Source organism: Lonchura striata, chromosome 6 (genome assembly GCF_046129695.1).
Source record: "Lonchura striata isolate bLonStr1 chromosome 6, bLonStr1.mat, whole genome shotgun sequence".
NCBI classification, from domain to species: domain Eukaryota; kingdom Metazoa; phylum Chordata; class Aves; order Passeriformes; family Estrildidae; genus Lonchura; species Lonchura striata.
Window position 1 is genome coordinate 30,327,501 of NC_134608.1, and position 15,256 is coordinate 30,342,756.

General features: G+C 40.3%; 1 protein-coding gene across 10 annotated transcripts in view; it reads right to left on the reverse strand.

The window, feature by feature from the left end:
• Window positions 1-15,256, reverse strand: part of MEIS2 (Meis homeobox 2) — a 171,874-nt gene that overhangs the window by 6,462 nt on the left and 150,156 nt on the right. For all 10 annotated transcript variants that reach the window (XM_077784071.1, XM_077784070.1, XM_021539301.3 and 7 more), the window contains one exon: window positions 26-84. In XM_077784071.1, the coding sequence (XP_077640197.1) occupies window positions 26-84 (59 nt within the window). The remainder of the gene's footprint in view (window positions 1-25; window positions 85-15,256) is intronic.

Genomic DNA, 15,256 nt, shown 5'->3' on the forward strand with positions numbered 1-15,256 from the left:
AATACAGATACTACTTGGAACTTGCCTGCTCGATTTGACTGGTCAATCATAGGCTGTACTATTCTTCTTCTGGCATTAATAAACCTGTAACAGAATACAAAGAATAGAAGTCCTTTCATCAGCTTGCTTCTATGTTTTGAGAACACCTCTGCTTTAAAAGTGACAGGATTTTAGCGTGCTGTGGAAATGTGTTTTGCTTCACGTTGCTTTTTAAAAAGAGTATAATTTCACTTTAAAGGATTTTCCTCTAAGTGCTCAGAAATTGTAACTGGTAACACGCTTATCTTACTAGCCAGCTTAAAGCTGGATTTGCCAGAAGGCTTTGAACAAGTAAATACGACCGAAAACTTGTGTTAAAAGACAATTGTTTCTTTAACTCCTTCTAAGTGGCTCAGATCCTGGTTAAAGTTCACAGGCTGGGAGACTTTCTTTTCCCCTTTCCATCTTAGGGATCCAGCTCTCCTTGCAGCTGGCCATAAATGAGGACCAGGCTTTGCCACTCCGTGCTTTCACAAGGTATCCTTAGGTCAGCAAAGCCATCAATTAGGCTGTCTGAAGTTTTATCACCAGCGCAGCAGCAATAAGTGCCGGCCCAGAAAGACTTCTGCTCTTCTACAACTCCTGCAGTTGGAGCCTGTAAAGGCAAGGGTCGTTTGGAGGTCAGTGCCAGCTGGGGGCCACCTCTGTGTCCAAGCGGGGACACCCCGTGCAAGGCGACCGCCCGCCTGCCCTCAACTCAGGCACCTTTCAACTCGTTAGAAACCCCCAGTCACAGGTACATGTGGTTAATATTAGGCCCAAAATAACCTATTTTTTTTAATCTCAAACTGGGGTGGTTGCCGAGGCTTTTGAGCACTGGTAAAGGCAGTTAGTTGCCTGCGGAGCCTGGATTTAATTTTGCTAGTAATCCAAAAATAAGTGCTTGCATATTTCTTATTGGCTAATGCGCAGCAATGCACATCAGCACAAGCTAAGCTCAATTAATTTCCCTAAAATAATTTCAAAACTTACCTATTCACAAAATATCTTTGAAAACAGGGCAATTTTCTATCACTCGAGAGCCACACTTGTTTTTGTCCCTTCTCTTTGTGTTTAAGAACACTTTGGAGCCTTCGTGCAGGTTTTGTGTGCTATTTCACAGCTCAGGCTTTCGCCTGGTGACCCTTAAGGAGTGCTAATGAAGTCGAATACTAGCGTTTAATCCTCTTCAGAAATACTAACATGCCCATCATCCAAAACAGCCTCCAATAATTGCCATTGGGCCCGATCCAACGCCTAGCAAAGTCTTTCAGTCAGTTAACTGAAAACTAAGTTCATCTGCTCATTTAGTAAATTGCTAGCCTTTATATAGCATCAACTCTGCAAGGCCTTTTGTCATGCTTCCCTCACTCCCTCCCACCCTCTGGTTAAATTCCTTCGGAGATAATAAAGGACGGTGGCACACCTTCGATTGCATCTTCTGTAATCACAGTGGTGGAAATTTCATTAGACAGATGCATAAATGCTACAAGTAACACTAAAGGGCTCTTTTGCATCTTTCTGTTTACATCCAAAATACATTCTTTATTCTTTAGGAAAAGTACCATTCAGTTGTCAGAAATGTCATCCTGCCTCAGAATTAGTCATGACTTCAGCTATTAAAATAAAAACTCAGACATAGTCACTATATTTGTTTATTCCCTTAGACTGTGGCACAGTGAAGGCATCACTGCCAGTTCTGTGATTTTGAAGTGTGTTTCCGTCCTCAGAGACAAAGGTCCCCGATAGGACTTATTTGCTGAGTTACTTTCCAGCAATGTTGCTGTGCTGACCAAATTGAGCCTGACCTGAACCTCCTCCATCCAGCACGCCTTTTATCAGCTGAAGTTAAGGCCAATAGAGATTAACAGGAAAGCCTGATAAGACTGTTTTCTCTTCTCCTATGAGCTTCTAATGGTGTATACAGATGGCAAGGTTTTAAAGAATGGAATGAACACTTATTTAGGCCTGTAAAAAATCACAGAAACACCCACCCCCCCACACACGCACACACTTTCCATCTTACTAACCCCTTTTCTTCAATCAGGCCAGTCTTCAGGAAAACCAAATTGAACTTTTTTTTTTTTTTTTTTTTTTTTTTTTTTTTATTTAAACCCCAACCACTTTTATTATTTACATCTGGTGGTCCCCTTATTTATGTCCCTCTCCACTTCCCTGCATACACACCCCGACTCACAGGGCTGCGAAGCATTATGGGCCTTGGCTCTCAGCAGGAGAACTCCACACTGTCTTCAAACAAATAATTAAGGGGAAGGTTAAAGGTTCACCCAGAGGTCATGTCTTTGGATACTCCTCAGAAAGTTTACATTAGTAAGAAATGGGTGCCCTCTGAAGTGTTCTTTCAATGGGCTCGCAGGACAAGGCAGAGCATTAAGAAAATTCTACATCCTTGAGGGTTTCAGGTAACATCTGCTTTACCTCTGAGCACAGAGATTGGGATACTGCTCCACCTTTACACATTCGACAGTCTCCACAGACTAAGCCTTTGGGTCGGGTGTTGAAAACCCCATTCTGCCCAGCCATTCAGTCCCAGAGAAGCATGGCCTTATTTTATCCTGCTGATATGAATAAAGCCAGTCTTTCACTGCAAACTCTACCTAGAAGCAATTCACTAGTTGTTTTGGAAATGAGAGTTCAAACTCTAAAAGTAAGTACTCCATTTCCTACCAAAAAAAAAAAAAAAAAAAAAAAAAAAAAAAAAAAAAAAGAAGAAATAAAAGTGATAAAATTTGTCCAGTTAAAACTTGTGAGAAATAGCTCTTGGGTTTGAATTCTGATCTCATTATTTCTTCATTTTTCTTTTGCACATCTGCATAACAGTAGGTGCAAGCAATGTCCTCTAGACCAGCAACCATCTAGAGAGAAGATACACTGATGTATACTTGAAAAGATATAAGAGAACAGGCTTTAGGCATCCATGTAATTTTGAAATTCCATTTCTATGGCTCGTCTGAAAAATCTTTTTCATAAACAGCATCAGTTATACCCACCAGTGGGTACGTCTGAAAAATGACACATGAAATTATTTATATTTGCAAGATTGCAGGGGCAAAACAGACATACATTTCAGGTGTAGCTAAAAATTGAATCCTAGTTTCACTAGCAGTAGCTACATCATGTAATGTATCAGCACAATGGGTAGAGCAGGGCATAGAATGCAGTGCTTGTGCGTTATTATTTATTTCTTATACTGTTCCATAAATATGCACAGTGCATAACAGAGATGTAGAAAACTGAGTCCCTGCCCTAGCCTTTACATTTTTTGAGGGTTGTTTTTGAATCCCTTGGAGACCCATATCCTGGGCCAAAGTAAAGCAAAATACAGCCTTTTGCACAGCACTTCAGTTTGTGCTGCAGAAAAACTGATGTTATTTAGGCACAAATGTCATCAAAAGGCATTAAGAGACAGGTGAAAAAAGACAACACCAATGCCACTGTTTTCAGCATTATTTGGAACCCTATAAAAGAAGAATTCACAGCTCTGCTCCTGACACTAATTGCTTACCTTGTTCATACCCTTCACCCAGAGGCCAAAGATTGAATGGCCTGAAAAGATGAGTAAAATTTATCAAAAAGACATGGACTTCTTTGTTTCTCTGCTGTTAAAAGTAATTCCTATTATTTGGATGATAGTAGCACTTAGAGGACCCAATGAAGCTCAGTCTTACTCCACCCCATGCTTCACAAGCACACTGTCCAAGAGAACTCAGTCTGAACAGATTTCCAGGCAAAGCCTGGGGGAGAGAAGAGACGCCTTCTCCCTGTTTGGAGGGGAACAGAGACAGAAGGAGATTAAGTGACAAGGCCAAAGTCATACAAGAGATCTTTGGCAGAGCCACACACCCAACATAGATTTCCTCAGTCCTCTTTCAGCGCTCCTACAATCTGCTATCCATATGCTATCTTTCCTTTGTTCCCCCAGCTTAACAGTCAGGCACACTGGCAGGGGACTGCAAAGAGAGCTCACATTGCCACTGTTTGTGCCTTACCTGCTGCGTAGATAAAGAGGGGTCATCAGCCTCCAGGGCTGGGAGGCAATACCTTCACAAACTCTACATTCACATGGTATTTGGTCCTCATTCCAGAATGATAAATGAGGTGTGTAATGTTGAGAAATACATGTCACTGACATAGCAGGCTCAATAAAAAACTCACTCCCAGCATTTTGCAAATGACAGATTACCAGCCTTGCTTATTCATACAATAGCCATTTGAATCGAAAGGTTTTTTGCATCTTGTATTTTTTCTTTAATTTCTAGCTAAAGCAGCCACATCTATTTCCTATAGCCAGAGTCTGTCTTTCTCACATAAGTAGTTCTGGTTACTTTTGTGGGACAGTTAATGAAAGCACAAATGAACAAGATCTTGCTCAAAATGTACAACAACATGGACTTTTAAAGGAAGTGATTTCACTTCTTTCTGCTTACAGCAAAACCCAGTAGAGCAATAAAGGTGCACTAGTGAATATGCAATCTAGTCTGGTGATTCAGTAGCACTAGTCCTAATTGGTTCCTACCATTGATAATTAGCATGACAATATAATCTAAATATATGCATTTAATCACATCTCTTCAAACAGAGACTTGATTTTCTTTGTCCAAAATAAATATGCATTCTGTATTTTATAGGAAGCCTTGTAATTAATCTTCTTTATATATTTATCACATTTTATCTCAAGTCATATCAAATGATGTTAAATTTGCATAATACATTTTATTCTTATAATAAAATAATGTTCTGATAAAATCATAGAGACATATTTCCGCAAAGTGCAAAGGGAATAAATACCAAATAGTGATCTCTTAATCTGCTTCTTTAAATCTGGCACACTTAAAAATAATTTTGTTGTTGTTTCTGCTGTCTTTTTTATACATAGTGTACATGTATTTTGAAACACCATGACTACACCATAAGTGAATCTGCTTAAGATCAGTTCTTGAAATGAACTGTTCGCGACTGTACTGATTGGCAATCAGAATCGGAAATCTCCAGCTTTACTTTATGGCTATCATGGTAAATTCACTGTAAGTATGTAGGGTTACAACAGGTCTTGTTTCAGAAGGATGAAGTACATGAATTCTCAGGAAACTGTAACTTGTTCCCAACTGGGGGCCTAATCTGAACTCAAGCAGAGAGTGATATTTACCTCCCATCACTTTTCTGTATGTCTAATATATTCTCTGAGATGAACTGGTCCCAAACGGAACCATTCCTGCCCTGGCAGCATAGACTGCTTCCCATGAGAAACTGAGGAACAACATGGAGCCACCACGTACAACGCAAATCTTCAGTGTCAGTCTTCAATCTGGATTTCCATTTAAAATATCCATCCCAGAAAATGAGGTGTTAAAATAATGAATTTATTTAACAAACCAGCCACTGCATAAATTGGTTCTCAATTATTTATGTGAAAACCAGAGAAATAAACAAATTTGTGAGACGAATTCACAATCAGTTATTTAGAAGGATTAAAGACAAGGAAAGTTTTGACTCAGTTTTAGCCCAAGACACTTCTGCTCTTAAACTTGAAAAGGACAGAAGTACTGAATGAACTTTGTCACAGACTTAGTCACAGAAATAATAAAAATACAAGTAATGACAATAGCAACACTAATTTGGGATTAGAATAGTTTGCTGTCATCTGAATAAAAAATTAATTAAAAAAAAATTTCCAGGGGAAGAGTCTTGCAAGATTTTTCAGAAACCTGCCAAGTATAGATGAGAAGCTCAACTCTTATTAAATCTCCATAAATGGGAGTTGAGCTTGAAGAATAAATGGGGTCTAAGCACCTGCTTCAATGTTTTTGCTGAGTAAGAGTCTAAGAATGTATTCTAAAAAGTAATCCAAATGTTTTCACCTTGGATGGGGAAATAAATCTTCGCCTAAATGATATTTCACTATTTGGTCTACGCACATGTCAGTTAGCTCAAGAGCATATGCTACACTGATCCTTTGTAGCCCAAGAATGCCCTAATTTAGAAGGGAAAATAACCAATGAAAGATTCACAAAATATGTTTTCCTAAGTAACCTAGAAAATTACTTCTTTGCCAAACAGAAAAAATAATTCTAAAAGTTGTGAGCTGCTCAGAGCAGTCTGAAAGAATTCATTAGAAAAGACTAATTTGCAGAAACTTTTATCAATATCCACCCCCTTCCTTTACAGCGGTCTTTGTCTATCACCTAAACTTTAATCTGAGCAAGTAATATCTATTTATCTTAGTTTACTTAACTTCTCCCTCCACTATGTATTCTAAATTGACAGAATTAGGTTTAGGCAGTATGTGTATGTACAAAAATAGCTGAAAAAGCCCTTGTTTATGCTTCACTGAATCTATGCCACACCTGGTTACCAACTCATATTTGCAGCATTCCTTATAGGAAATTAAAAAAGCTGTTAGTCACCTGGAAATGAGCCATCTAAATAAGGCTTCCCTGAGTCACAAATATTAAGAAATGGAGTCAGTTAAGCAATAGCTTTTGAGAGGAAGCAGGAGGGACGGGGCAGTTTATTCCCTGGCAAAGCCTCACCTAGTTTTGGACAGCCTTGTTAGAGAAGGGGGTTAAGGACTTTTTACACCGACTTTCTAAAGCTTATTCAGACACATCACATCTGTTAAAGGTGTGATTCAAAGGACCTAAGTCACCATCCACACTTGGCGAAGGCTCCAGAAGATGACAGAGAACAACTTAGCTGAGTGTCTGAGGCAGCCTGAGGTAGGTGCTAACCATCCCAAAGACTTCTGACATGTCTTCCATGTTTGTGTTCGACTTCCTAAAAATACGTCTTGCCATTTGGAGCTGCCAATTTTTGGAAATCATGATTTTGCTCGTCCTGTAACTGTGAGACTGTCCTAAAAAAACCCGGAAATTTAAACAGTGCTCTTCCCAGTGTTTACTTTGTGAGTTTTTCCGTCATTGCACCACATTTTAAAAACACTCTTCTCAGCCACAGGATCTAGAAACTTACTTGATAAGATTCTCACATAACCATTGTCTCCCGGTGCTGGGCCCTCGAACTAACATGAAATAACTTGAGCCTTGTGATAAAATCATGAGAATTGGCAAGACGTGCATCTATTCACCTCAGAGAAAAATCCACCTCGATAAACGTGTAACTCTCGTTACCAGATTACTCCTTGGGAGCGCGGAGAAGCGATTTGGCTTTGCCGAGAAAAGCCGCGGTGCCTGTCACGGGGAGCACCTGCACCGCAGCACAACCCGGGACAGCCGCCCTGCCCTCGCCCCGGGGCAGGGGTTTGTGCGCGGGCCTTCCCTGCCGCAGCTGGGGATCCCCCGCAACCCGGCACCGCCGGCCCGCAGCGCTCTCACCCCGCAGCGCTCACAGCCCCGCAGCGCTCTCACCCCGCAACTCTGACAGCCCCGCAGCACTCACAGCCCCGCAACTCTGACAGCCCCGCAGCGCTCACAGCCCCGCAGCGCTCACAGCCCCGCAGCGCTCACAGCCCCGCAGCGCTCACAGCCCCGCAGCGCTCTCACCCCGCAACTCTGACAGCCCCGCAGCACTCACAGCCCCGCAACTCTGACAGCCCCGCAACTCTGACAGCCCCGCAACTCTGACAGCCCCGCAGCGCTCACAGCCCCGCAACTCTGACAGCCCCGCAGCGCTCACAGCCCCGCAGCGCTCTCACCCCGCAACTCTGACAGCCCCGCAGCGCTCACAGACCCGCAACTCTCACACCCCTCAGTCCTCGTACCCCGCATCCCTCACACCCCTCAGTCCTCGTACCCCGCATCCCCCACACCCCGCAGCCCTCGCAGCCGCACAGCGCTCACAGCCTGCGCCATGGGGTCGGCAGCAGCAGCGCCGGCCAGGGAAGAGCTGCGGCTCCCAGCCGCGCAACTGGGCTGGCCTCGAGGTCCAGGCCGGGTGGCCCCGGGGGAGGCCTCCCGCTGTGCAGCAGGGCGCCATGAGGTGGGGCCAGAGCACCGCCGCCGGGCCGGGGTGCCGCTGCCCCCGCGGAGCCGGGCCGCGCCATGGCCCGGCCGCCCTGCGGGTGCGCGCCCCGGCGCGGCGGGCAGCGCGCCTGAGCAGCGCCGCTCCGCGCACGCCGCTGCCGGGGCGGGCGCAGATCGCCTCACGAGCTCCCAGCAAACCTCAGCCTAACTGGAAAAGTATCATCCCTTATCCCCCTTGGCTCCTGGTGGGAAACGAGCGCCTTTTGGTGCGTGCCACCTGAAACCACAGAACGCACGCCGGAGGAGGCTGCTCCTCTTTTGACAATGCCATCAGGTTGCTCGTATAAGGTTTTTTTACCACGCACCGTAAAAATGATATTTTCAAGATACTTGAAAGGAAGGGAGGAGACAAACAGACATACTTCCTTAGCTATTAATATCTTACAGGTAAAATGTAAAGTCAATAGACACAAGCCATAACATTTAACCTCATCCTGTACTTGATTTATTGCAGATGGGAATCAACTAGAAACTGACTCACTCTGAATTTTTTACTATTGATGTTAAAATTCCATGTTTGTATACATACATCTTGTGGATATGCTAAATAAAATTTTAGCTAATTTGGCATGCACTTTGATTTGCTGGCACTTACAAACTCATGTTAAAGGTAGAAAACAAATCTCTAAAATCTTAAGTAACTCATGCATTAAAAGATGTGTTAATTTGTCATCTTAAACTCCTAGGAAAAGATTTTCAAAACTAATTAGGCTCCAACAGTCTTGAGAATGAAATCAGGAGCTGAGGGATCTCATTTTAGGTAACTTAAAAAAAACCCACCAAAGTGTAGTTTCTGAATAATATCACATTGAAGTACTTTACACCTATTTTTAACTTATCAATATTTAACATTTTTTTTTTTTAATCAATCCTAAATCGACCAAAAGGGAGAGGTGTCAACAAATTTAGCATCTGTTTAACTTCCCTGATCAAATAAGATTAAGGCACTAATTCTCCCTTTACATTTCTGTGGAAACTACCTAAGTAGCAACTTGCCAAAAATGCATAAAGGTGTTTAGCAATTATGTAGTGGGTACGTTTGAAGAGATCAAGGTGCACTCACATGTCCCGTGCTATGGGTATCTCTGATTAGCTTGTCATCTACTCTGAAGAAGATGTAGCCCAACTCTCCTATACGATGTAACAGGCCAGCTGTTAGCTGTCTGTCAAGCACCTAAAGTGGACAAGTAGTCCAGGAGCAAAAATGTCACTCCTTTGATCTGGCAAGGAGCAGCTGCTGATTTATAGAGTAGGACTTTGTTCTTCCGTTCTATTTTACTTTCTTTCCTAAGGCAGAACCACAAAATCCAGCAGAAAAAAAAAAAGTGCCATTCTCTGCAACATCAACAAGCTCTGACAACTGCAACAGGGTTTTTCTTGGCCCTAACAAAGCTCTCAGGCATCTCCTTTGACGCTCACCTTTTTTTTCCTTCTTCTTTTTGCAATGCGGTAGTTATTGTTTAATTCAGCTTCTGTAAATGGAATGGACTGTGGCCAGCAAGCCTGGGGCATAAACACACCTGTATGAAAGAAGCCTTATTGTAGCAACCATCTACAACCAACCTGCACATGCACTACCAGTTCGTGAGTTCAGAAAGAATGTTCCATTTTCCCTAGCAGTAAATTTTGCCTTAAGATAACTATTTTTTGTACCCGTTGTCCTGTCTTGACCATGAACCTTGTACACTTTTTCATTGTTATTAAAATCTGAAGGAAAAAAAAGTGTATTTTTCTACCTGTCAAGCAGGGACTGTCAAGAAATTGGATCCGAAAAGCCCACTTAGGAAAAACAAACAAACAAACAAACAAAAAACAAAAAAAAAAAACCCCAGCGAAAATATATTTATCAAAACACTACTGAAAGTTTGAAAACTAGGATCCTAAAGATGTCTGTTCTTTTTCAGACATATGATGCGCTTGAAAGCACCTCCAGCTTATACTGCTGCAGATTCTCCTCAAAAAAAGCATTTGGTGAACTCAGTAAGAAATAGCATTTGATGCAACTAACCAGACTGCAGCACTGCTAGCCCAGAGTCAATGCTCCATTCGTTCTCTTAGAAGGTGCTGAGCAGATTCTGTGAGGTGATTTGTTACTACACAGGCTGTTAAAGTCCTGCCTCCCCCATTGGTGTAGCAAGAGGGTTTTCCTTTATTCCCCTTACGATCTGTTTTCAAGTTTATTACCTAAAACCCCAAACCTACAGGGCACAGTAAAAGGCTGCAGTATAACACTGCTGAAGAAGAGAGAAGCTGTGTATTTGACCCTGATTTGTGTCCACACACATGCTGTGTTCACATTTCTTTATACTGTAACTTTAAAAACAGATGAAAAAGGGTTACAAGAAAAAAGATGGGAAGAGGTGAGGGTGGTGGGGGCGACATCATGACTACAAGATATTTTGCATATATGTTAGCATGTGCAAATAAATAAGAACTATTACAGCCAGAGCCCTAAGGGAGGCAGGAAAATGATGATGTACAGGATAGTATAAAATGATATATTAAAAACTGTGCTGTCAGTGGAACAATAGAATATTAAGCAAAAGTCCATAATAATTGGCAGATATTTAGCTGTAGACATCTTTCTTTGGTTGGTGGGTACTCAAGTATACGTGAGAGGAAAGAGAACTAGTTAGGCAATTAGAAGCAATGGGCATAAATAATACACTATGTATAAATACATCTCCCTCTTTCCCAAGTTATAGCTCTTATCTAGATACACCTAATAACCTCTCAGTAAGTCATATCTGCATGCTGATATCCCTTGTGTTTTGCTCTTTGCACTGTCTGGGTACTGGAGATTCTGCTTATATAAATCTCTCTCTAGATGCAGATGTTAAATGTTTTCCCTTTAATTTTTACAATACTAGTGGCAAGACTTTGTCAAACCAGAGGGTCTAATGTCTTATTAGTTAAAGATGCGTCAACACCATACACACCATGAAACTGCAGCCTGCCTTGTTATGGAATACATGTTTCACAGTGATGAGCTGGTAACAGAACAAGTGTGGTACAGGTATATTAAGTTTCTAAAATGAAGAGGTAAATATACAGTGTCAAAAAAAAGTGAAACTTTTGCTATCGCTCATCCCATTTGTGTTCTCTGTATTCCACATGAATCAGGGTGAAATGTTCTAAAAACATTTTTAAGAGTTTGTTACATATGAGCATGTTTCATGGATGCTTGTGTCTTAGTAAGCCAAACTGGTTTGGGATAGAAAAACTGAAAATCTCTTGTGGAGCCACTTCCTCAACCTATCACTCCATATTCCAGGCTCTTTTATTTTCTGACCTTCATTTCTCCAGGGCTCAGTCTTGCTCCCTAGCCTACCTTGTTGGCTCCCCAGAAATAATTGCAAAGTACAGCTCACAAATCAGTAATAAATCTTGCTGGTGCTTTGCAAGGGTCTTAGATGGTGAGATATGCTGTGATTGAGGACATATATGTGAATGTTACACCATTTCTTGTCCCTCTGCTTTTTTGAACAACCTTCTGTCTTCTGCATAAGCAAGGACAGAAACCTTGAAGGTTTGCTCTTTCTAAAGCATTTGAAAGGCTGGGTTCTCCTGATTTCAGCTGGCTTATGGGCAGAGCAGAGCATTGGAGAAGCCTGTGCTCAAGTGCACCATGTTTCACTTGTTGACCTTCCCAGCTAAAGAGAGCTCTTCTAATATATTTTTATTTCTTCTATTAAAGGATGGGTAGCTGGAGATGTTTTTTTTAAATGCAGTCATTGTCACTTAAATAGCTCATTTGAAAATTAAATCCTACCACAGAAAGAAACTTGAAATGTATTTCTTCAGTCAAAACTGGCTAGTTCTGTACTATGTTCCACTATCTCTTATTTTGCATACAATTGAGATATATGTCATGAAATGAAACCCAATCTATATAACCTAGAAATCTATATATCTATCTAGAATCTATATAACCGTTCTTTATGAGAGCAGTTTGGAAACTGTGTGTGATCTTACATGATTTTAATAACTGGTTGCTGACGGATTTCAATATTAGGTCTGACTGTTCTGACTGATAGGATGTTGAGGCTTAATTTTCAGAATTTCACTAATTGTTCCTACACTGTATAGGGGTAAAGACATCTAAGAATATGTGTATAAACCTGCATTTGAACCCACAATACTGGTAATGGCAGGGCTGTATCCAACAATGTTTATCACTTCATCCTGGTCAAGTAAAGCCCTCAGATGTATAAGGCAAATTTTCAAAATTATCAAGTTCTGTTATCAAAATCATCAAAGGCTCTGTAAAGCTAATCCCAAATGTTCAGTGAATTTCTGAGTTAGAAGGCAATACTAGCAAATGGGTGTTGACATTAACGCCTGAATTGTAAGCATTAATACATAAATTGTAGGCAAGATCTGCTCTCAAGTAATTTTCTGTCTCTGGTTGGATGTTCCAGGAATCACCAGAAGGTGGACTTAGATACCTAATTACATTTTTTTGGTTTTTGAAAAAGGAAAAAAAAAAAGGCCTTTGCTTAACACTGAAAATGCCTACATTCTTTAGGCATGTAGATTTCTACTTTTTAAGATCCCATCCCACCATCATTTTTGCTGCTGTGTATTTTTGTTTCCTAAAAGTTTGTTATTTTCTGCAGTAACCATGCTCAGCCCCTGAGTTAGACACTTATGTCCTGTCAGGATTCCTATGGCAGACACCTTCCTAAGACAGACATTTTAGGACAAGACTTGTTGCCCTTATAATAACAGAGATAAATATCTCTCCTTTTTAGCTGACACCATTGTTATTTGACTGTTTATCTGGAAAGAAGATCAAGTTTTACCTCCCTATCCTGCTTGATTTGGAACACAGACATGAACATGGGTCCATCATACTCTTAAGAGAGTCTATGAATCACCCACAGAGTCAGTACAGCAAACAAAGCCCTTTTAGTTGATGTTCTGAAGATGTTCCACCCAAATTAAGCAATTTCACAGCCATAATTAACCAGCTCTTAACTTTCACATATCTGAAGTTGGAGCCTTAACCAAGAGGCTGTACAGTCGAGCCCATGTTCTTAATTAATTTTGTTCTAGTGACTAGTCATTACAAACACAAAAGAACTGGAAATCAGGAGAACAAGAAAGACATGATAGTGAAGAAGAGTAAAGATGGGGCATTATGTTCAATAGCACATTGATTGAGAAACTCAACACAATTGGAACAGTTAAGACATTGATTTAAATGAAGATGAAGAGAAGACCGGCAAACATATATTCTGTTTAACAAGTGAATTTTCTAGCCATTGAGGATAGCATTCCCTCTACCCCATTTGACTCTTGTGTAAAGCTCGGTATGGCTGATGTACGACAAAAACTTTGGCTGAGTTTGGCCCTTGTGGGGGTTTGGCCCTTGAGGCAAGGATGATTTTGTGATGAAAGTCATGTCGCCGTGGAACAGGTTACTGCCTATTTGTCATTGTATATGTATTTGTGTTCCTACTCTGACCGGGAGGTCTTTTATATAATAAAATAACCATGGACACAGCAATATCTCACTTTATGGTACTGCTAGGGTTACAGTTACAGATTTCTCAATTATATACCATTCTAAGCAGATTTGTGCACACTCACCAGTGGAAAAAGTATGCATAGATGAAAAGTTCTTAAGCTTCTTGGGACTAGATAGCAACTAGATGATGCTGGAAAATTCAGAGGTTGCAATAGCTAAAGATTAACATAAAGATTGCAGGTTTGTCCTTGACACTCATGTGCAGCTCAAATGTGATGTCTATCTAACAGATACATATACACTATTGAGAAAATATTTTATAAAATATGCTACGTGGCTCTTCAATTGTGGCTTAATTTGTTCATAAGCCAATACTATAATAACCCTTTCATATGAAGTTTAAGCCAAGTTTTATGGCAACTTTAACCAACCATTGAAAGAAACACAAAATTTAAGGCCAATAGAAATATTATGTAAAGCAACCAAAAAAAAAAAAAAAAAAAAAGCCAGTGAAAAGAGGAAAAAAAAGCACCAATATTACAGGCACCATCTTCAAACAAAATAGTTCAGCATTGTACTTTTGTGCATAAGAATTTAAAAATTAATTTGATAAGAAATTAACTCCAAATGGAACAAAATAAATATTTTAATTTGAATTCCTTGTCCAAACTGAAGAAAATCTACAAACTACAAATTAAGACACCCATTCAGATTGACTAGTAAAGGAGAATTAAGTTTCCATTTCCTTTTCTTAATTCTTCCACAGATGTTATAATCAGTCTTTCCAGTGTGACTATAGTATCACCCACAAAATTTTTAGCATCATTGTAATCATAAAAGTTATGCTTTATACCTTTATAAATCAAATGAAGTTTAGCAGACCCTACTAATGCCACGTATGTTTTAATCCTAATAAATTCTAGTTGAAGACAGCATAGCCTATGGTGTCTCACCCGAGTTCTCAGAGATGTTTCAAGAACGGCATTAGCTCTGTGAGTCAGTAAAATAAATAAAAACAAATATAGTGATCAATAGGAAAAGAAAATTTAGCACTCTAAAAGAGTTTTGACAGATGTGTTCCCAGTAAAAAAAAAAGCAAAACCAAATTATCTAGAGGACCTGTATTCCTTTAGTTCAAGAAACTATAGTCTATAAAAGAACAAATATGAAAACATCATAATGTGAAATTTCATAAATTTCATAATTTCATGTACCTGATTACTAGGACAAATCTAACGCAAAGATGTGCAGCCAAGATGGGTGCCTACACTTCATTTTCAAGTATAGTAAAAACACAGATAAAAGTGGGAAAGAGAAAATCTTTTGGGGCATGTTTTGCATCCAGACCAAAACCCCCTATTTAATCCGTCTGCCAAATTTATTCCAAGTGCTACCAAGATCATGCTCTGTTTTTTTCCAATATAGCACAGACCTATAAATAACTACTTAAGCATGCTATACAGTATTAATCTCCCTCATGAATGCTGTCCCAAACCAGTTTCCATGGAGAGAAATTAAGAGGTATGTACAGGCAAAGGAGAAAATATATGGCTAGCCAATGATATAGAAAGGCTCTTCAGATACAGAAAAGCTCTTTAGATGGGAGCTATGGCAGAAAAGGAGCTATGGCAGAAAAGGAAGTATTTTGCAACTGAGATTCTTGAACTGAGGGGAGGACAGCACTAGACAAAGTCAGAAAAGAGGAGAAATGGGGAACAAAAAGAGATATCTATGTTGAAATATGTTTCAACATTTTTTAAAAGAA